Source organism: Rhipicephalus microplus, chromosome 2, assembly GCF_043290135.1.
Source record: "Rhipicephalus microplus isolate Deutch F79 chromosome 2, USDA_Rmic, whole genome shotgun sequence".
NCBI lineage: Eukaryota > Metazoa > Arthropoda > Arachnida > Ixodida > Ixodidae > Rhipicephalus > Rhipicephalus microplus.
The window spans coordinates 249,434,828-249,456,846 of record NC_134701.1 but is presented as its reverse complement, the minus strand read 5'-3'; the positions used below and the strand labels follow the sequence as shown (position 1 = coordinate 249,456,846).

The 22,019-nt window shown below is 42.9% G+C and overlaps 2 protein-coding genes across 5 annotated transcripts in view; one reads left to right on the top strand and one right to left on the bottom strand.

Moving 5' to 3' along the window:
- Nucleotides 1–4,636: 4,636 nt before the first annotated feature.
- On the top strand, nucleotides 4,637–13,088 carry Coq2 (ubiquinone biosynthesis protein COQ2, mitochondrial). The gene is made up of 7 exons (XM_037421236.2): nucleotides 4,637–5,480; nucleotides 5,584–5,750; nucleotides 5,837–5,958; nucleotides 7,625–7,710; nucleotides 8,420–8,553; nucleotides 11,364–11,552; nucleotides 12,885–13,088. Exons 1-7 carry the CDS (start codon nucleotides 5,174–5,176, stop codon nucleotides 12,996–12,998), a joined length of 1,119 nt encoding a protein of 372 aa, XP_037277133.2. The 5' UTR covers nucleotides 4,637–5,173; the 3' UTR covers nucleotides 12,999–13,088.
- Nucleotides 13,089–14,861: 1,773 nt separating this feature from the next.
- LOC119170161 (FHF complex subunit HOOK-interacting protein 1B) overlaps nucleotides 14,862–22,019 on the bottom strand; it is a 41,155-nt gene continuing 33,997 nt past the window's right edge. For all 4 annotated transcript variants that reach the window (XM_037421232.2, XM_037421233.2, XM_037421234.2 and 1 more), the window contains one exon: nucleotides 14,862–20,608. In XM_037421232.2, the coding sequence (XP_037277129.2) occupies nucleotides 20,446–20,608 (163 nt within the window). In that variant the 3' untranslated portion in view covers nucleotides 14,862–20,445. The remainder of the gene's footprint in view (nucleotides 20,609–22,019) is intronic.

The following is a 22,019-nucleotide window of genomic DNA, read 5'->3' as shown; positions in this document are numbered from 1 at the left end:
GAGTCGCGCACTTGAGTCCTAGGAATTTATATTCCTTAATCAGCAAAGACCGCTGCGTAGCAAATGTGGGACAGTGCACTACGAGATGCTCAAGCGTTTCGCAGGAGCCACAAGCTGCGCACAACGGGCTGTCCACACGCCCTTGACGGTGTAATCGTTCACGCACCAGCACAGAGCCCACTCTTAGTTTGTACAGCAGTGCTCGGGATCTACGAGGCAAGCCACGGCCACGAACACGGGGAGGGAACGATCCCTTCGCCACGCGCTGGTCTGGGTGCTGCTTTAGGAGGTGTCGGCGTATAAGCAGACGAGCGTCGTCCATCGTACATAGAATTCCCGGACAGTCGCAGCCATCGTGGTTGCATGACGAAGCAAGGCGGTCCGCTTCTTCATTGCCCGCGATACTCACGTGCGAAGGTACCCACTGTGCAGCTAGGCATACCCCACGTGACATGATATTGTTAATGGATTCCATGATGCTGCTCAGAATAGGGCTGTCGGTGTCCTTGCTGGTGAGTCTGCTAAGGGCACCACGAGAGTCGGTGAGGATGACAACTTTCGATGCTGGTAACCCTTCTTGTACGCACTTAAGGGCGACATCAATCGCTGCTAGCTCGGCCGTCACCGACGATGAGGTATGCGGTATTTTAAACAACCGCCTGATATCGGTTGAAGGGCAGAAGAACGCTGCAGATGCGCTCAGGCCATCGAAGCGTACAGAAGCGTCCGTGAATACTTTTGCATAGTCTTCAAACTTGTCAAATAAGTGTGAATGGGCTAATTGGTATAGTTCCGAAACATATTGGTCACACTTTTTGCGTATTCTTGGAGTTGACAGATGAATAGGGAAGGTACATGGCCTGTGCTCTGTCGATGTTGACAACTGAATAGCTTCGCCGGAATTGCCAGTAATGTCATTGAACAAAGCCGCCATTTTACCCATCCGAGAAAGTGGGCGCTGTAACAGCCTGTAAAGGAGTGTCTTGCCATGCGAGGCTCGGTTCAGACGCTCAATATGATGTAGCGCTCTCTGGTCAGCTTACAGATTTAGCGGCCACTGGTGTGCTTCAGTCAGTAGTGGGATGGATTGTGCGTCACGAGGTAAGCCAAACAGTACTCGGAGGGCAACACGATGATGCCGTTCCAGCTGGGACATTAAAGCAAGCGGCACTCGCAAAGCATACATCACGCAAGAGAGTACAGTTGATTGGTAAACCTGTAGTGCCGTCTTCTGATCAATGCCCTCACCCTTAGCAGTCAAGGCGGCTACACTTGAACAGGTACAGCGCTTTTCGCCTCACAGTTTTAACATCAGGGCGCGAAGAAAGGCGATCATCGATGATTACACCCAGGTAGCGATGTTGGTGTACCCACTGTATCGGTGTGTCTCCGAGGTAAAGCCTGCTAAGGCTTCGACGAGCGCGTTGCCTTGGATGATACGCGATGGCAGCTGACTTCGCAGGTGAAACCTGTAGGCCAACTTCCACCAAATATTCCGAAGTTGTATTCTGAGCTCGCTGCAATATACCACGAAGACGTGGACCATGCATCACTGACCGAGAGTGCGATGTCATCAGCTTAAATCACTATGCCTATAGGAAAGTCACATTCTTGCGGTAATCGGCCTGGAAGTCCAGCAAGTACGCTGTTAAAGAGAAGCGGTGACAAGACGCTGCCTTGCGGGACGCCACATTTAACAGCACGAGGTCGACTCTGTACTTCTCCGATGTGCACTTTCATTCCGCGCTTAGATAGAAAATCACGGAGAAAGTGTAACAGACGACCTGAAATTCCTCCAATCACCAGTGCACAAATAATCGCCCTATGTGGCACCGAGTCAAACGCTTGCTGTATGTCAAGAAATAGAACATACGCTGAGTGTCTGTTTGCTCGAGCAGATTCAAGCGATGATACAAGATCTGCTATGCCGTCGAGGGCTGAATGGTGCACCCACTCATGACATCAGGAAAGAAAGCGAGCTCCTGTAATCTGGCGTACAGACGAAACACCACCATACGCTCCATCAGCTTCATAACATTACAAGTTAGTGATATTGGCTGGTATGACTTCAGGAGTTGTGCAGGTTGACCAGGCTTTCGAATTGGCTTCACCACAGATGATTTCCATTCAGCAGGAATCAGATTCGTTTGCCACACTTTGTTGTATTCGTCCAGGATACTTTGACGAAAGACCTTATCAATGTTTCGCAATACTTGGTACGTAACACCATCTTCGCCTGGGGCGGTGCGATGGTAACAGAGGATAAGTGCATGACGCAGCTCGTCCAAGGTAAATTCTGCCTCATCCATCTCACATGGAGGTCCATATAAAATTGTTACGGAATGATGACTAGCGTTGTATTTTGACATAGGACATGTGAAAATATTGGAAAAATCTTCCGCAATAATTTTAGGAGACCATCCAGTCGTGATGTGCAATGCTGTAGTTGAATTCTTGCAGACCGCAGGTGTTCGGAGAGCCTTCAATATGCGCCATACACTCCCAAAACCACTCGCCATATGCAACGAGCTACACAATGCGGCCCAGCTTCTTCGACGAAGTTGTTTTGTGTGCCGCCTAATGGCTGCATCTAAGCTGTTATAAAATGTTCAATCAGAGCTTCTTTTGGAACGCTGTGCCCTCCTGTAAGCACGTCGTCCACAAGCACGTCGTCCACAAGCACGTAGTGTCAAGAGCTTTAGGTCTGGGTTTGGCTTGTCTATGCTTCGCAGCCGTCGTACTGTAGATTGCTGCAGACATTCACCCACTAGTTTGAACAGGTTATCGTGTGATGGTGCCCCCGCAATCAGCTGATGGAACTTGTCCCAATTTTTCACTATGTAGGCAGCACTCTGGCTGCTTGGAGAATTCTCTGAAACCAGCCAAATGGGCAGATGATCTGAACCCTATGGGTCAGCCTCGCTTGACCAAGCAAGACGCACATCTCTCGTTGATATGGCAAGATCAATAGTGGATTGTTCCTTTCCTCTGCCGACAAATGTGGATGAGCCATCATTAAGGGTCTGCAGATCATGTTTAACAATAAGCACATTGATTTCTACTCCACGATTGTCTTATGGGCGACAACACCAACGAGGATGATGGGCATTGAAATCTCCACACAGCAGAAATGACGAGCCACACCGAGATAGCAGGCACTCTAGCAATGTGATGTCCGAAGATCGCGTTGGCCGAAGAGCTCAAAAAGAACGCAGAGGGCTTGCAATGAAGTTTGTGTCCCTTACGTTTAGGTGAGAAAATTTCAAGATCTAAGGCGCATTCATCAGTTGCAGCAGATGAGAAAAGCAGGTTAATTTTATAAAAAGAATATTTTAAAGGTGCCCTGAAACACTTCTTTCAAGTAACCATGGAATGAATTCACTAAAAGAGCCCACTGTCTCACGAATTTAGCGCCGCAAAATTTTTGAGAATCTCTCCAGAACAAGTAGAGTTACGAAGAATCGTCGCACGTTGTCATCGCGTTATCTCATCTCTCGTCCCGACGAAAGTGCTGGAAGCTACGCAGGTAAGGTGGCAGGGGGCAAAGAAAATACATCATGCACGCCTCGTGACCTTGAACACAATTTTTCTATTTTGTTTTCTTCGAATAGGCGGCTCTTTCAGTGTGATGTGAGTGGTTCTTAAGAAAGAGAAAGGAAGAGAAAAGTGAGCCCCGTTATTGTCTGCTTCAGTGAGCGACACCGCCACAGGGCTCACAAGGAATGGGGGTGAGGAGGGATAAAAAGGGCAGAAGTAGAGGTGTAGAAAAGAGGAAGAAGAAGCAACAACAAACTGAGGGGATAGGAGAGACGGGAAAGATGGAAGCACGGTCACTGGAGTCCGAGGACGGGGTACACTTGCGAGAGATGTTGTCGGCGTCTGTAGATGGCGTAGAGCAGGCCCAGTAAGTCAGAGCTACGCTGTCGTCGAAGGTCGTCGGCGGCAGGAGGTGACGTAGGGCGATCCCAGTCGGCCAGAGCTACGATGACGCCGAAGATCGCAAGCGCGCGGAGCGCGCGGGCGCTCAACCGGTCGGTACGGAATCTAGCGAGCCTTTCAATGTAATCACGCGCGCCCGCGTAGACAAGTTGCGACCTCCCACGGCGATCCCTGTAACAACCGAGCGCACCACGTTCAAATCAACCAATGGCTGATAGATGACCTTCTACGAGTGATTTCTGTCTTCCGTCATTTGTCGAGAGAAGAGAAAGCAAGTTTTCGACTACTTTGATCATTTATTGTGAATTCAAGGCAGCGTGCTGAGCTATAATATTTGGTTTTGGTGTTCTCGGGAGCCTTTACTACCCATCGACCGCGTTTACTGGCCATGCTCAAAAAATGTTTCAGGGCCTCTTATAACTTCGCCAAGAAGATGACTTCAAAAAAAAAAAAAAAACTGCTGAGGTCTGCTGGTGAGTTTGATCAAAACAAATAGATCCGCAAAATGTCATGCTCTAAGCGCGTCCTGCAGCACAAAAATAAAGTTTTCCATACTCCATTGCCACGCTTGCGCTCGTTGTGAAAACGAAACCAAAACTAGCCAAGCAACGCCGTCTTTGACTGCAGTTTCGGCTTGCTTATCGGCTTGTTGATATGACGATAGCAACGCCTTTTAGAGCAAGGTCCCGCGTGCGCCTGCGCGCTGTGCATGTGATTTGCCAGGAAGCGCTGGCTTTGCGAAAGTACATTGCTCTTTTACACTGATGCGCAGTTGATGCCATCATGGAAAATCCTCCTCGGCCAGAGGCGGCTGCAACCTGTCTCTAGTGGTTACGTGTTCGGATTATGCGTTGCGGTAACACATGACGCTAGCCAAGAGGAAAAGTGACCACGCGATATACGTTTTTTCAGCGAGCGCCGCTATTGGAGGTGACATCGCCGAGTCGCCCGCTTCACGTGTCCTTCGCGTTCTCTCTGCGTGTGCATACTCACACAATGCCGCGAGCGGTACTGCAGTGAGCGGAACGGTTCCGCTTGAACCTGCGGTACGGAGACCGGACGTTAAGCCCCAAAAGCGTTGTGTCGACGACCTTGTGGTTTCGTTGCTGCGCGCACGTGTTTGTGCGTTTTCCAGGGCATATGGGGTGCATATGGACCGAGCACTTGCCTTGCTGCTTTACGAATTACAGTCTTTTCTTCCTATCTAACCGAGTGAACTTCTAGCGAGGCCATCATGAGCTCCGTGATGTTTGGAAAGCGGGCGGGCCGAGCAGCGGCGTGTTTTTTGCGCGCCCACGCCTGCTGCTCTCATGTGAAGTCGACGGCCCCCGTGTTGTGTCTGGTTCCCAGTCGTGCGGGTCTCACGTCGAAGGATCGTTTTGGTGCAAGGTGCAAGTCTTCCAGCCGACTAGAGGCGTCGCAACCCTTCGGTTCTCCCAAAGCTTTGGCCGTTCACCGCACGTTCCCTGAACGAGTTGTCCATGCGGCGCCGGAGAAGTTGCAGCCGTACTTAAGACTCATGCGTCTGGACAAGCCGATCGGTGAGCGCTTCGAAGATGCTTAAGATCAAAGGAGTAGATCTGATTTCTTATCTCTTTGTCCGTGCTAAAGCTCCTAGTGCTGCCTTTTATTTGTCACCTTTAGGAACGTGGCTCGTGATGTTGCCCGGTGCTTGGAGCATTGGTCTAGCGGCCGACCCGGGCTGCTTACCCGATCTGAAGCTTCTAGCGATGTACGCTGCTGGAGCACTACTGATGAGAGGTGCTGGATGCACTATAAATGACATGTGGGACCGGGATATAGACAGAAAGGTGCTGATTCGCACATATAACCATGACCGCCTGGAAAGTGTCCAACCTCGTGGTGTTGCTTTCTCAGGAATGGCTTTCAATTGCAGGTGGAGCGAACCAAAAATCGACCTCTTGCAAGTGGTGAACTGTCGCTGTTCGACGCTTTTGTTTTTACTGGTGGTCAGCTTGCTTTGTCCTCGCTAATTCTGTTGCAGCTAAACTGGTACACGTATGTAGACCCATCCTTGCATTTATGGTGAACATAAGTACTGTGTCACTACTGGCTCAATTATTTCGAAGATGCATGGCAGCTTATGTTTCAGTAATTGCACTGAATAACCAGAGGACTTCTAATCCGTCTTCAAAGTTCACACACTGACACTGTGATCACATTGAGCAGTGAAACATGGGTGCGAATGTTCGACAGGTACTAGGAGGCTTCACTTTCATGTCTTGAGGACATGTTTGTAGCCAGCTGCAAATTCTAGTGAAACGAAATCTGCTAATATTGTTTTCTCAACTAAAGCAACTTTTACTGCCCAAACAGATTTGCATTATGTGCACATGCTATGTGCACTAGAATATTTGCATAATATTGAATTGGTTTGCTTGCACAACATACTGTAAACATCATTAAGCATAAATGTGTTTAAATATTGAAAGTGTAATGTGAGAGTAATATATTGTGTACAGTGCTCTGAGTCATAGACCAATGAATCAGTCTTACACACCTTATGAATACTGCTGGCAGATTGGTCTGAATTTTTTCATCCTGCATTGTAATTGCTATACCAATCATGAGGGCAATTCATGGTGGTTTCAAGTAGAATAGAAAAGTGCAAACACTTGCTGTGCTACACTATTTATGCACTGCAATCATAATTGTGCCAATAGTTACAAACAATGGAATCTTGTCTGAAAAGCATTTCCTACAACCATATTTAGAAGAGCGTTCAAGCTTTTAGACACTGGTTTGTGGGTATGTGCAAATAGCAAATTTTTGAACGGAATGAAGTAGGGATGACACTAAAGTAAATACGACTCGAGTGCTATTCGAATTGTTTTCGAATAGTATGGCTAATATTCAAAACAGCTCAAGAACTCCTCGACATTTTATTTGAAACAAATATTGTTGAAACCTTTATGAAAGGAGTATTGCACCTACTTTTTACCAACAGACTGCGATATTCAACATGACTCTTTCTCAGCATGTTTTTAATAAAATTGATTTATAAATGTTAAATAATATTCATACGTAAATATCATCATGAATGTCATGATGAATATAGTAAATTAATTACACTGCCGCTTCGGCAGTGCTAGAATTTTAAGCAAAAACGCCTTCATCCTGTGATCATTCTAGTGTCAGTAGTCCTGTAAAAACTAGGTCTGCATGTATAGTTCTACGAAAAACATTTGCACGTCTCTGTTCCAACATTTCATTCCTCTGATGCTTTTGCCATGGGTGTTTATTATTTGAAGAATATTCTAAAAGTATTCAGTTTTTCTAATATGCCATATTTGATTCTAGAACCAAATTCAATGAAACGCATCTAATTAATAATAATTTTTGAATATTTACACAGCCCCACTGATTTGTATTTCTACATACTTTCTAGTATAGATAGTTTAAAATAGAGTACATTATTATGACTTATGATAAAAAGACATCCACAACATCCCGTGTTTTTTATGACTACTCGTCGAGCAGGAGCAAAATAAGGCATCTATTGGTTGAATAATAAATAATTAATGTTTCTATTTGTGATGAGATAACATGCCAACCATAATTTTTATGTGCCAGTGTACTTCACATGCGCATTATTATAAGCTACATGTTTTCTTATATGTGCTAATGCTCTCGACTGACGCATTGCTTTCTCATACACTTGTAGTATAGTTCTTGGGGCAAGTTCTGTTGCTCTGGTCGCATTGTATCCCGTTATGAAGAGGATAACCTACTGGCCACAAGTCATGTTGGGTAATAATAGCTTTATTCTTTTTTTTTTCTAATGATATTTTGTTTTTAGCATACTGTTTATGTAATATGAGTAAACTGATGTTAATAGCTTTATTTTTTTCTAATGAAGCTATTTTGCTTTTGGCATACTGTTGTACTTGCGTAATATGAGTAAACTGATGTTAATAGCTTTATTATTTTTTTTCTAATGAATTTATTTTGTTTTTAGCATACTGTTTGACCTATGTAATATGAGTAAACTGATGTTATTAGCTTTATTAATTTTTTTTCTAATGAAGTTATAATGTTTTTAGTATACTGTTCGACTTATGTAACATGAATAAACTGTTTTAGCTAGTACGGTATAGAACTACATAATTGCACACTGGAGATCATTGAAAGTTTATTGTGCATTTGTTATGCAATCACTATTTCTTTTGGACATCCTAAAAGTAAACATAATTTAAGTTGAGCATTTTGGGATGTGCCGTAGGGCTAGTTCTCTGCTAGAACAAATATGTAGGGGAGTAACCTCCCACATTCATGAAGAATATTCGCCTAGGTGTTAATTAAAACATTGTTTTTTAAGCTCTTGTGCCAGCAGATAAATAAGGATTGTGTGGACAAATTATTTTAAAGAATTCAGGAAGCACACATGAAGGAGTGGTCGCCTGAACTGATGGCAGATGTTCAGACCGGTATTCAGTGCTGCATTCTTGCCTCTTAACAGGTCTCACTATCAACTGGGGTGCGCTCATGGGCTGGGCAGCAGTGAAAGGTTCGTGTGATTGGTCAGCAGTTCTTCCCCTATACGCTGCGGCTATGTCGTGGACACTAATTTACGACACAATTTATGCGCATCAGGTGAGTTTGGACGCTGGGCTGTAGATAAACACTGCATTGCTCTCTCATCTCCTTGCTTATCTATTTGCAATGCCTCCTTTTGATATTGTCCTAAGGCAGGTGTTCTCAAGCATGTTGGTTCCCAGGGAAACCAGCTAAGCTTGGTTTAGTGCCAGGTAACCCCCTCGCCCTTTTTTACTTTGAATTTTATGCAGCATTTTTCATTCAGGTCATGCTACATTCATGTGGAATAAATTTAAAACCGAATACATGTCATGAAAATTTATTCACAGACATACAAATGAACGAACTTTCCTTGCATCAATAAATCAATGCGAAACTAACACTGGTGACCAGCCGCATATTGACTTCTAGATTCAGCCGATTCCTGTATTTATTTTTCAGATAGGCTACAGTTGGTAATGCCTGCTCACGAGTATAAATGTTATTGCAAATGGTTGCAGCACTCCCATTGCCTTATCTTTGGCACCTATCTTCAAACAGGAGAAATACAGATGGGGTGAATATAAAACCTCCAGAATTCAAGTGCAATAGCTTTAAGCATGTGGCTTGTTTTTTGGAGTCAGGCTTGCTACAAGCTGCTGGTTGAATTTATTGCACATCTCGCATGTTTTTGTTACACACCGAGATGTGCTTATTGACACTCGGGCGTAAGTAATTTAAGAGATCGATCTGACCTCAGTTTTCGACATCCAAGTTAATTGGAAAGTGCAGAACCACAGAAAATTTATCATTGGCTGGCTGAACCCATTTTGAGAAACCATGTCTGAAGGTGTAGCACCCTTCTTCTCCTCATTTTTACTTTACTTGCTGGTATCGGAAATTTGCCACAATATGGTTGTGCAGTTTTATGCACCTAGGTGGTCATAAGCCCCCTCCACGGTGGAGCTTAACACTGGAAGAGTGCCTGAACTTTTGCCAACTGTGAACATGCCCGTGTGGACACTTCGACTTGGCCTGCCACAATTCTATCCCACAAACTAGCTGTACTCGACTTGCTGCCCCCAGTAATGTTGAGCAGGCCAAGGCAGCAGTGGCCAGTACGGAAGGATGGATGATGTGAGCACGTTTCTATTATAACGGTACGGTGACCCGTAAGCCACCAAAGCCCTGTGCTTCGGGTACCACCTCTCTTTACACATTTTTTTTTTTTCCACATTTAGGAAAGATTATTGATGCAGCTTGGAACAGTTGTGCGTAGCTTTTTCAGTATTGTCTTAATATGTTCGTGCTGTTATGTTGCTAATCAATTTTTTTAGGAGCAAAGCACCCTAGGGTCTAGGCTTGTCATGCACAGCACTTGCACAATGCCCACTATACGTCTTTGTAAGTTTCATGGAGTGAGCAAGCACCCACTATGCCATTCAGTGTTCTGCATATGAGCGATGTACCCGCTACACATCTATCAGGCATTATTTGCACCTTTTAACCATATGGTGTAGTAGCGCAAATTCACGGGGACGAAGAGGACAAGAAAACACGACACTCGCTACACTCGCAACTAATTTTTATTTCAGAAGTAGCACTTTATATATAACCCATAACCCTAGCGACACAGAAAAGAACTACGAACACTGAATCATTGCCAACAGAAGCCTTTGCGCAGACTCAAGCGATAGTACACGGCAGTTACGCTTAGACACTTTAAGATGACATAACTAAAACAGCCCTGGGTAACATCAAATCAAAAAGAATAAAAAAAGTTATGTAGTTATGTCATCTTAAAGTGTCTAAGCGTAACTGCCGTGTACTATCGCTTGAGTCTGCGCAAAGGCTTCTGTTGGCAATGATTCATTGTTCGTAGTTCTTTTCTGTGTCGCTAGTGTTATGGGTTATATATAAAGTGCTACTTCTGAAATAAAAATTAGTTGCGAGTGTAGCGAGTGTCGTGTTTTCTTGTCCTCTTCGTCCCCGTGAATTTGCGCTACTACACCATATGGTTAAAAGATGTCTCACCAACTAGCCCAGCTCTCAACCCTACTGAACATTATTTGCACTTTGTCCTGTGGATGATTACGACGAAGAATAAATGCATTCCAGACCGCACATTATTTTTTTTTGCTACGGTTAAAAACGAACATGAACACGCTCTCATCCACGAAAGGCGGATGCAGAAAACGAGCTAGCGTGAAGGCGAGAGTTCGGGAAGCAGCTGCCAAGCGGCAATGCTGACAACAAGCCGCTACTCCAGAGGTGAGAGCTCAGGAAGCAACGATTATTCGCTCTGCGGCTTTCAAGCGTTGTGAGTTTAATGCACGGCAACGGGCTGTACGGAATCGAAGGTCAACTGGTCAATGTTCCAATAGACGTTCAGAAAATGGTGCAATGCCTTCTTGGAAACATACTTGATGACACAGCCATCTACGTGCACATAAAGCGAAAGCTGATAAGCAAGCCCTCGTACAAGTCTGGTCCAGTCAAGAAATGAGACATTCACATAAGCTTGAAGTACCAAAAACACTCCTCCCTCTACAAACACCCAAATTTGAAGAAAATGCGCATAGACCTTGTCTTTGCCAACTTGCGGCTAGATTCCATCGAAGAACCATTGGCTCTACATTTCATGGACCACAAAGCACTAATAACAAAGGCAAAATTAAAGACAAAACTCAACGCAACATGTCAATTATGACCAATAAAGCATTCTACTATATACTGTTCACAACATTGTCACTTATTTACATGCGCAAGTGGGCGGGCGACTCAACTCCCCAGTGCTTCGCTCACCCGTCACGATTCACTTCGTGAAGATGCATATATTTTTTATCAGCTTCATAAAAGTTTAACAGCTTACACTCCATTTGTTACAGGACAAACATGATGACGCCGTTATTGGAATGAAGTCTACTGCACTCAAGTTTGGCGACAAGTCAAAGAGATATTTGTGGCTGTTCTCAGCAAGCATGGTGAGCAACCTTGTTCTGGCCGGCTTGACTTCGGGACAGTCTTGGCCTTTTTACCTTGCTGCTGCAGCAACAGGAGCACACCTAGCTCGCCAGGTTAGTTGTTTTCTATTTTCCTATGAAATCAACATTAAGAAGGCCACTTGCAGTTTCCAACATGCCTGTGAAATTGCTTAATGTTGTTGTCTCTTGTTTTTTTTTTGTGTTCTAGCTTACATACATTTGAATGCAGCCTTCAGACACACGTTGACCAATGTTGTCTTGAACAGCATTGGTCGTATAAGAGGTGTCTCTAAGATATAAGCAGGGTACCACGTGGTAGCACTTTCTTATCATCACCTATTTCAATGTAGGCACACTGGTGACTTTCACACCGAATTGTCTGTTGCATCGGTGTTTCTTATAAAGGAGTTCGACTGCATTTAAGCACAAAAGCCTCTCATGATTGGTCGCCAGGAGAAAAGGCTAACAGCTGCTAAAGCAATTTTTATTTAGTCAACTGCAGTTGATTACACTGGCTTAATTATGGGACACTAAAGTAAAATACTAAATCAGTCCAGACTCATTAACTAGTGTGTGAGAACTCTATAATAATTTTGCAATTATTAGTTCAGTATTAAAGGAAAAATTACGGTCAGAGAATTGTCAAGTTTCTTGGCAAAGCTCAGCAGCCGGACATTGATGGGACATAACAGATGTCGAAGAATTTTTCTCTCGTGTTTGAATTGCACTGGCTCAATATAATTTTCTGAAACTGGTTGCATTACGTCTCTGGTTCCCTCGAAATATGATGTGGTTGACTTATACTGATAAACATTGTTAAAGATCTGCACATTTTCTTCAAATCATCACAGGGTCTCCGAGAGACACTTGCCAATTACCATGGAAAAGGTGGGTCACAGGGACCCCTGCATTTATGTTTGGGAAACAGGATGACTCTCCTGTTGCTGGATCAGACTGACCTTTGATAGACTAGACTGTGCAGATAACAAAGCAGGAACAAAAAGTGCTCGCTGTGGAGACTCAGTGGCGAAAGAGACAGTCACGAGAGACCTTTCAACAACATATGAACGTAGATGCCCGGCTCTCTGAAGCATTTGAAAAATAGTGTAACTAAACATTTTTTATATATAATGTGGAAACCCATAGTCCACGTATTATTGAATTAAGCCCCTTTTATAACAAACATATGCCCTCAGCAGATGGCATCAAAATCTACATTACAGCAAGTTGGCGTGGAAGCATCAAGATGGTGTTGCCACCTATATGTACTCTCTTTTTGTGCGTTTTGTCACCGCGAGAGCTGGGATCATGATATTGTGAAAGGGTCACTTACTAATATGAGAAGGATAATTTTTTTTGGCATCTTTATTAACTGGCACTGAATGTGTATAAACTGCCTTACTGAATTATTGCACATTCTTTCAGATCCATACACTGAACTTGGACGATCCCGGTGACTGCGCCAAGAAGTTTGTTTCTAACCGTCAAGTAGGCTATCTGGTCTTTTTAGGCATTGTTTGTGGCAGCCTGGTCAAGTGAAGAACTGTTTCTCAAGAGACATCTCAGAATTTTAATAGTGATATGTGTTGTGTTGAAAAAAGAGAATAAATTTTTCCTTGTTGTTCAAAAGTTTCTGTGCAAAGGTTCACGTTTTGCAAAAAATCTGCAGTGTTCCTGAGCACCCACTCTTATTTTTCAAGCGGGTGAAGCAATACTGGTTATAGCAGTAAAATACACTGATGTGCTAAGAAAGAAAAAAAAAAAGACATTGTTGATCCTTCCAGCATTGAAATTTGTATAACATAAAAGTAAAACGTGTCCATACAGAATTAATTGAATGTATACTGTACATTGATGCAAGAGAGCTTGTGCAATGTCTATAGTGTATGACAGCTATAGCTCCGCTTAATGTGAGTGCACCCATGTTGACACTTCTAGGTACATCTCCATTCCGACAACCAACATCCATGATCAATGATTTATTAAACCCTTGAGTTAGCTGTATTGCAGAGAAAGCGGTGACAGCTGGAAGAGTGTCGAAAATCGAACGCAGAACTTGGGTTGCCATTGTGCAGCATGTTAAAGAGTGATCGAACTCTACAGCCGGGCTACAAGGAAATGCAACGCGTGCGCCTAGTCTTCTCTGTAGCCCAGCCACGATTTTTTCCTGGATGAGCGTAAGTGGAACAAAGTGTTACAGCCAGGTCGTGCCGACAAGGTGAGCCAGGTGCACATCGCAGAGCTATTTTAGGTAAGCATAGATGCTACGAGCGAGGCCGACGTTTGCGTTAATGCCTTAACACAAAGATATTGACAAAATTGCATTTCTATTGAAAACGCACCAAATAGGATAGACGCACTGTGCATAGCAAAGACACATTGCAAGGTCTAATCACGGAGGCCATAGGAACGATTATGCAGTTAGCTTTACCACTCCCAGGGGGTGACACCACTCCGCCGACCAAGAGCACTGCAAGAAGAAAGTGCGAGTAAATTGCGCCTCTGTAGATCCTCCAGTATGTGTGGCCGTGGTGCAGTGAATAGCCGGCCCAGCATATGCTGTTGCAGATCAAAGTAGTCAACGGTTCGACAACCGTTGGCGGACACATTTTCTTTGCTGTATGACTGTGCACATGTTTTTTATGTTATTTCCGTTACAGAAATAAGTCATGCCAGGTGGATCCTGGCATAAAACACTTTTGTGTCAAAAATATTTTTAACGATGCACATGGCTGAAAGACTTATTTGCTTAGATGGCTTGGAACTTATTGTCACAATGTTTCAAAGTGTTACTTTTCATAGAGGCAGTTGGACATTTAAATATATTTGTCCTTCAAGGCATGATGCCAGAAACTTGGACATACGAGTATGCAATTTTATGTGCGTATTTCAAATGAGATCCACTCTTGTTGCTGTTTTGGTTTTACTTTTATCCAAAGATTGACAAAGTCAAGCTCCCTCATGTTTTTCTAAACAGAGTAGGAATGGATTTTGTAAAAAAAGAAACTGCGCAAGAGCTGTGAAACCTTAAATTTGGGAATGGCTTTTTCGAACTTCCGATTTCAGTTATGAAAAAACAAAGCTGGTCTTATGGCATGCCTTGAGTCATGTAGAAGCTGTTTCTACTCCAACATTCCAAAGTGAAATTGGAACGAATACAGTGCAAATTTTCTTGCGCATTGTTATTTACAAAAAAGTGCACATGAAATTATGAACCAAAGATTTGCAGAAATGAACATCGTAATGGAAACAAGGTCGGATTCTATGTTTACACCACGTTGAAGCCTCAAATAATAGAACTTGACAAATATATTTTCAGCCCAAGATCCAATCTCCCAAAACGCTTGCACACGACACCTCAATTGGCTACACAACATTCAGCTACAGTAAGCAAAGACACACTTGTGTTCTCATGCCTTTATTAAAGCCATGTATGAATGAGCAGCTCATCTACACCATTTGCTTGCTGCAACAAAATACCCCGTGATAAAACCTCAGCATGTTGTGCAAATCCAACTGGAAAAAAAAAAGGTAACACTGTGGCCAACTCTAAAAACCGCTACAGCAACAAACATATCTAAGCCAAAAGATAGAGTAGGTAAAAACCATAGCTGTGGCATCACAATATTTACATACATGCTTGCACACACATTGCATATGCTCTAATAAAACTAATTAAGAAAAAACATTGCTTAGAGCTTTGCAATGCAACAAGTTCTCAAAGGCTATGTACAAAAAGAAGGCAATTGCATACAGGAGTGTACTATTTTATGTCCTATGAACTACAACAGATGAGTGGAACCTCTGACTTATACATTTCGCAGCATCACTCAATAATCGTGAATGGCAGTTCCATTTGGGTGAGAAATCTGCAAAGGCATCTTATGTTCAAATCTTGTATTTTCTGCATTGCAGTATTTTCTTTCTCTTCACTTCTTCTTATGTGTCTTATTACCTACAAAAGATGGGTGGAATCTCCGACTTAGAAATTTCGCAGCGTCAGCCCCGCCACAGTGATCTAGTGGCTCAGATACTCAGCTGCTGACCAGCAAGTCACGGGATCGAATCGCAGCTACGGCGGCTGCATTTTCAATAGAGGCGAAAATGCTGTAGGCCCGTGTGCTCAGACTTGGGTGCATGTTAACGAACCCCAGGAGGTCGAAATTTTTGGAACCCTTTACAACGGAGTCTCATAGTCATATGGTGGTTTTTGGGACGTTAAATTACACATATTCAAAGCATCACTCAACAATGGTGAATGACAGTTCCATTTAAGTGAGAAACCTGCAAATTCATCTCATCCTCAAATCATTTATCTTTTGCATTGCAGTATTTTCTTTCTCTTCACTTTTTCATAAAACAAGTAAGTGCTTCAAAGTTGAAGATTTCTTCATCTCGGACTTTTCCCCACATCCAAACAAAGTATGGTACGTATGTAATTATGTATAACTAAATATGGACGACACTCAAACAAGCTCACCGGTAGTAGTTCTGAAAGCAATTAAGGATAGTTTTGGAAGGTTTATCACAGTAGCATGTCGACTCTGTGATAACACACAAGCTTCATAAAAGGGTGGTGTAAACGGACATACAAGAACATCAGAGATGGACCGTACTATGAGGCATTGTCATCATTCCAATGAGCTGCCACGACACACAACAAACTTGGATTGACCTGACACAAATGTTTCATACAACTCCAGTGAGGTCAATTGGGTGCCTAGCTAATTTATTGTGCACAGAAACAACTGAACATAGCTATTCTGTTTTTATACATAATTCGGGCCGTCCTGCTATCGTGACAAGTCGAAGCATGGCGCCTAGTACTGCCACGCATCTCAACTGCTTTCAGAACTGGGAGTATCCTTATCTTCATTAAAAGAAGTTGTACAGCTACGCTCATAGCAACAGCCATCAACTGAAGCACTACAATGCCCCAAAAGCGCACAGGAATCGAAAATAAAACAGTGCTCGCAACCAGAGGAGCCAACTCTAACAAAGTACACAAGAGAAATGGCAGACATCACGAAATAAATAGTTTCTATGAAACTCCGAGCTGTCAAAAACTGCTTCCACAAATATTAACAAGGGCTTGGAGATGGGACGCAGAATTTGCCTCATATACCTTAACAACAACTCATCTTTTAATATATCACAAATCTGTCACATTCAGGAATGCAGAGGAAAAAATAACATCTTCTATGTACAATAGGTATCGGTACATGCACTGTAAACATCTGCACATTTCCTGCGCTGCAAGCAAAGTAGGCGTACCTTATACTGAAAACAACACGGAAGACGTGAAGAGAGATGATCTAGGTGTTAGTACTGAAAGTTTTGTCATTCATTTGAAAAGTGCAGCTAGAGTGCACATGAGAACACAAAAAATATATAAGAAAAAAGCAGTTATTTCAGTCACAGATATCAGCATAGTGCAAGCAGGTGAAAGGCAGGAAATGGAAGTACTACTATGTGCAAAGCACTAAAGTAGTTCGCATTGTCATCTTGGCCGCTCATCTTTCATGCTGTTTTCAGTATGGAACTTGACCAACTAGCCAGACTAAACATTATACTAGCCATTCTTGTATCATCACAGGCATGAGCACACAAATTGAGCTACCATGTTACATTTGTAGACTTCTACGGTAACACATGCAATGATGCCTGCCATCCAACCATCACAGCAAAAATATCTTGTTGCTCGTGTTTTTCGCATAAAAAGCTGCACTGTACACATTTCCAATCTATGCTCTGTACTAAAAGTGAAATACAGCCTCGGGGTAATAATAGAACAGAGCTATGCAGCAACAGCTTCAATTCAAACAAGCATAGTCGAGTGTTCGTCGCTTCCTTGAACTAGAACATCAGAACTCTTATGAGCACTTTGAAGTAGCAATAACAACCACTACAAAGCAAATCCAGCAGAAGAAGTGCATCAGTGATAACGACACAATCGCGCAAGATGCTTTCAGTGTTTTAGAATTGAGAAATGGCGAGACTGTTAAGAGAAACAATGCATACTAACACCTACAGCGACAATGTCAAAGGCACAGCTGAACGTATGGAACTTTAAATGCAGCAAGATTGATAGGTTCTCAAATTAAACCTTTCAGTTGCAGAGTTTAATACATGGCATTTCTGAAAGACGTCCAACCACCACATACTGTCATCTAAACCTGCTTTATGCTTGCATTTGCCCGAACTCCATTTAACCACTTCATTTAATGCATTGCTACAACTGGCTATGTTCACCGCTTTCTGCACTGGCCCATTAGTTTAATTTACCAGCCAAGCTCACCTTTTTTTTTCCTGGATGAACGCTCAATTTTATACTGAGCAAGCAATGCTCAATAGATTCCAGTAGTGCAGCTGCAGAAGTATACTACTCTGCATGTTCTGTAGCTAACTGGCTTTTATCATGCTACATTTTAACTATAACAATTTGTTGATGACATATCCTTAAGTACATGAGAATTTCTGAATTTTTTTTTCTTGTAATGCAGTTGGTGCAACTGGGAATTGAATTCATGACATTTTGCTTAATGCTACATCAAATGGCATAGCCTGCATATACATTTCTTGCTTTTAGTATGTCTTTAGCTACGTTTTGGTCACTGCACCGTGTAGGGCTTTGTCACGTGTGTGGTCGTGCCATAAACTAATCTGTTCATATTGGAGTGAACAGGTTTCTTCTCGTGTAGCGCGCACTGTTTTCCTTTTGGTGATACACTCGCATGACAAAAACACCATTGAACCTCTGCAACGTTCCCTGCTATGCAAGTAAAGAATCTATGTACTCTATGTTACAGCCATTTTCTAATTGATACAGACATCTTCACATCTCTTGAAGTTACGTGCACCGTTTTCAGTTTAACCACTTGTTTGGCAGTTGGCAGTTTCTTCTGAAATTTGTTTACTATTCTCCCAAGTTTCGACCCTGCAATTTGGCACCAATGGCACCCACCGACTGCTCACTTCTCTCGTACAAGCGATACCGTTCCTCAATATTGTATACCAGGCTGGCTGCGTTCATTATTTCGGTGGACATGCTGATAAAAATTGATAGCTATGTTATCCCCAAAACACTGCAATAATATTTTGAAACATTGCAATAACGTGCTACAACACAAATGTTTCCCACTTGCACGACACATTTTCCAAAGAACGTAAGATCCTCAAATGCATTATGGAGCAAGTACAAGGCTGTGTTCAGCACAAGTGTCTCTGAATATAAGAGCACCCCAAATACAGTATAAAAAAGAAATAACTGTAACCTACACCAGTAAGCACTAAAATTTCATTGATCTGTCAAGAGGTTGTTCCTAATGGTCTTGCAAATGCACCTAACCATGTAATCCATCTGAAAGTGTAAAATTCGTACATATGCCATGCGCTAATTCATTATAATTTTTTTAGCAAACGAAAAATGGACAGCTTATGTGGTTCCCATAACCCAGCACAGGCGAATGCACGTTTAGCAGCCTACATGCAATACGGCATTTGTGGTAATGATTTGTGACATAGATGTTCTGAAATGATGCAAAACAAGTGGCCTTGGAAAAAGGGCCTAGACCTTGTAATGTTCCTATGTCATTCATCAACTCCTTTTATCCTCTATCATTAATTTGCAAAACTGCCATACTTTGAATGACGAATTATAAAAAAAAGATAGGACTGAAGGAAAGAAACCGCAACAAATATTAGCCCTTGGTCAAAATAGCGCTGAACCTAATAAAAAGTTAGTGGCTGGTTCACCTTGCAGTGCAGCTTCATGACCGCTGCACTCAACTAATTATAAGCACTGCTAAAATTATTGACCGCATTATAACAATCGGTCTCTCAGATCTCTCATTGTCTGGTACAAGTATTCTAATGCTTTGCAGCATAACTGCGAAGACTGACAGAGTGTGACAGTGGTGTTAGAAAACACCAAGGATACTTCGCACACAGTCCCCACAGTGAGATGTAACATTCGAACATTACTGAGATCTTGGCCCTTAAAATAATGGCTGCATAGCACAAAAAAAATAAAATCTGAAAATGAGGAAATACAGTTGAAAAACATTGAATTCTAGTGCCATAAAAGCAGTACACCAGACAATGTCAAAATATGTACTAAAGGATTAAAATGTGTCAGCAAACCACACACTGAGAAGACTTTTCTTGTAGGATCGTACATCCAATACAAGTAGCTATATTCAAGCTTTGAAAGCAAATAATAAAGAAAAAAAAAAGACATAAAACCTAGTCTTCAGGGCTGAAAAAACTGAAGCTGCACAGAAAAATATAGTTAATTTCGTGCACACCCATTGCTTCAGAACTAACTGCTGTACGATGATGGTGGCATTAGGTAACCAAAATACGCCGGACCTCGAAAGAATGCGGCAGCGCTAGCTTCAGCACAAGTTTCGGAAGCCACGTTAAATGCGAACTGTGTCAATTCACTGTTGGGAAGGACAATAAACAGGTCAACAACATTGCACCTTTCCCTCTATACCACAAGGCAGTACACTAAAGCATCTGCTAGAAAATCGAAAATTTGCAGTAGCAGACAATCACTATGTAATTCATCTTTCTTACAACACTGCATATTTATACTTTTGTAAAAATTTTGAGCTTCTTACCAATTAATGTGCTTTTAATTACAGGAGTCGCAAAGCTCCAAAATGAAGTTTTGCAATATTACAGATGTGCCAATCGAATGCCAATGTGGCCAGCACTGTCGTTTTTTCATTCAGTTCTTGCGGGGCCCCCTTTGACTATGTGACGCATGCCAAACGGCATTGAAATTTAAAACCTCAGAACCCAGATGCTAACTCAACAACGAGGCTCTCGCCATAAAATACTATTCTATCTATACAGACCCGGCATCGGTATGGTACAGAAAACACACATACACACACAATGGTGCTTGGAAAAACACTGTACAAGGAATCTCAGTGCTGGTTCAACGTGGAGGAAGTGCGTCGTGACGTTTTGCGCAATGTCATGAGGCAAGCTGCTGGATGGCGTGCTCTTGGCTAATGGCGGCGAGCTCTTTCAGGAACTCCTCCAGCACCACAGCTGCCAACACTGCATTTTGAGTTTTGATGGACTCCAGTCTGGTACCCTCTTCTGTGAATTCGCTCGGGTACGGCCTTGCTATGAACCTGTGAGAGCACGTTGAAAATCGTGCAACTTCACTACAGAGTGTACTTCAAAGCATAGCTTACAAGAACATCAGCTAGTAACGGGTGACAAAAAAGTTGCAGCAAAGGAGGGGCGGGGGGGCACACCAGGCACATGCATCTATCATAGTATACCTGGCACAAAAGAACTCTCAACAAAACCCACCTTCCCAGCGGTGACTGCACAATTGACGATATACTACAAAAAAAATTTCTTGCTATGCATTGCCACATGAAGAGCGGCATATATCAAATACACTTCACGCTGATACAGAAATAAGTGCAACCAAACGAGATCACCAGAGGGGCTTGCCAGCTGTGGGTAGCTAAACCAAGCCATTACTTCACGCTGATACAGAAATAAGTGCAACCAAACGAGATCACCAGAGAGGCTTGCCAGCTGTGGGTAGCTAAACCAAGCCATTGGCCACACTTGCTCAGAATGTGTTGTTTTCAAGTTGGTCTTGGCAAATGGCAGCCACATGTGGCTTAACTTGCCAAGTAATTATTTGCACAGTAAAGCAAGACATGTGGAACTTGTTTTAGTACTTTGCGTTTTGTCTTGGCTTTCATAGCGAGCAGCTTTGTTAGCTCGCTCCTCTCTTCTTTAGCGGCAGCGCGTCAATATGCTTGTTAAAGAAATACAGTAAAACCTCGTTAATTTGAACTCCGTTATTTCGAAATCCCGCTTAATTTGAAGGATTTCTGCGGTTTGGTATTTTGCAATGTAAGTTTGAGTGGATAATTTGAAGCGGCGGCCGGCACCAGCTCGGTTAGTTCGAAAACTTTGGGTGACGTGTGCCAGGTCCAGATCCCGATTTCGTCGCTAATCCGCGAAAACGACGGCCATTAATTGCCACAAGGCAATGCAACATATTGATACTAATGAGTGGCAGCTGAAGCCCCGCAGTCTAGTTACTTACAGTGCAAAAAAAAGAAAGAAAAATTGGTCTCGTGGTCAATCAAAACGTGCGCCTGCGGAAAATGAGCTATCCTTCACAGCAACACAGTGGTGACACGCGGGCAGCTTATCGCTAGTTTCTGGCAACGTGAGCGGGTTATGGTTCACTTATTCTTTTTGGGATTGTAAAGAAATGTGTGCAATTTCCGCTAAATTGCCGGCTGCTCCAGCAATTTGCATCTTTGCGCTGCTAGCGGAGTTCTTGCCAGCAACACCTACTTTGAAAACTAAGTTCGAAAGCTTCAAAGATAATTTTTTCCAGCCAAAACACTTCGTGAGCTTCAATAGAAAGAATGTGCGAATGGTCCCATCGTGACATGCTGACGCAGCGAGGTGCAGGCAACATGCTGTTCGCGTGTCACTACTGTATTGCAGTGAAGATGTCTTATTTTTTGCAGGTGCACATTTTAGTTACGACCGCATTTTTTTTTT

Bases quoted from the DNA above. Each gene is read 5' to 3' on its own strand.
- Coq2 (XM_037421236.2), top strand. From the start codon at position 5,174: ATGAGCTCCGTGATGTTTGGAAAGCGGGCGGGCCGAGCAGCGGCGTGT. The intron at 7,711-8,419 runs GTAATAATAGCT...GCCTCTTAACAG, and splicing joins CTGGCCACAAGTCATGTTGG to GTCTCACTATCAACTGGGGT. The intron at 8,554-11,363 runs GTGAGTTTGGAC...CATTTGTTACAG, and splicing joins ACACAATTTATGCGCATCAG to GACAAACATGATGACGCCGT.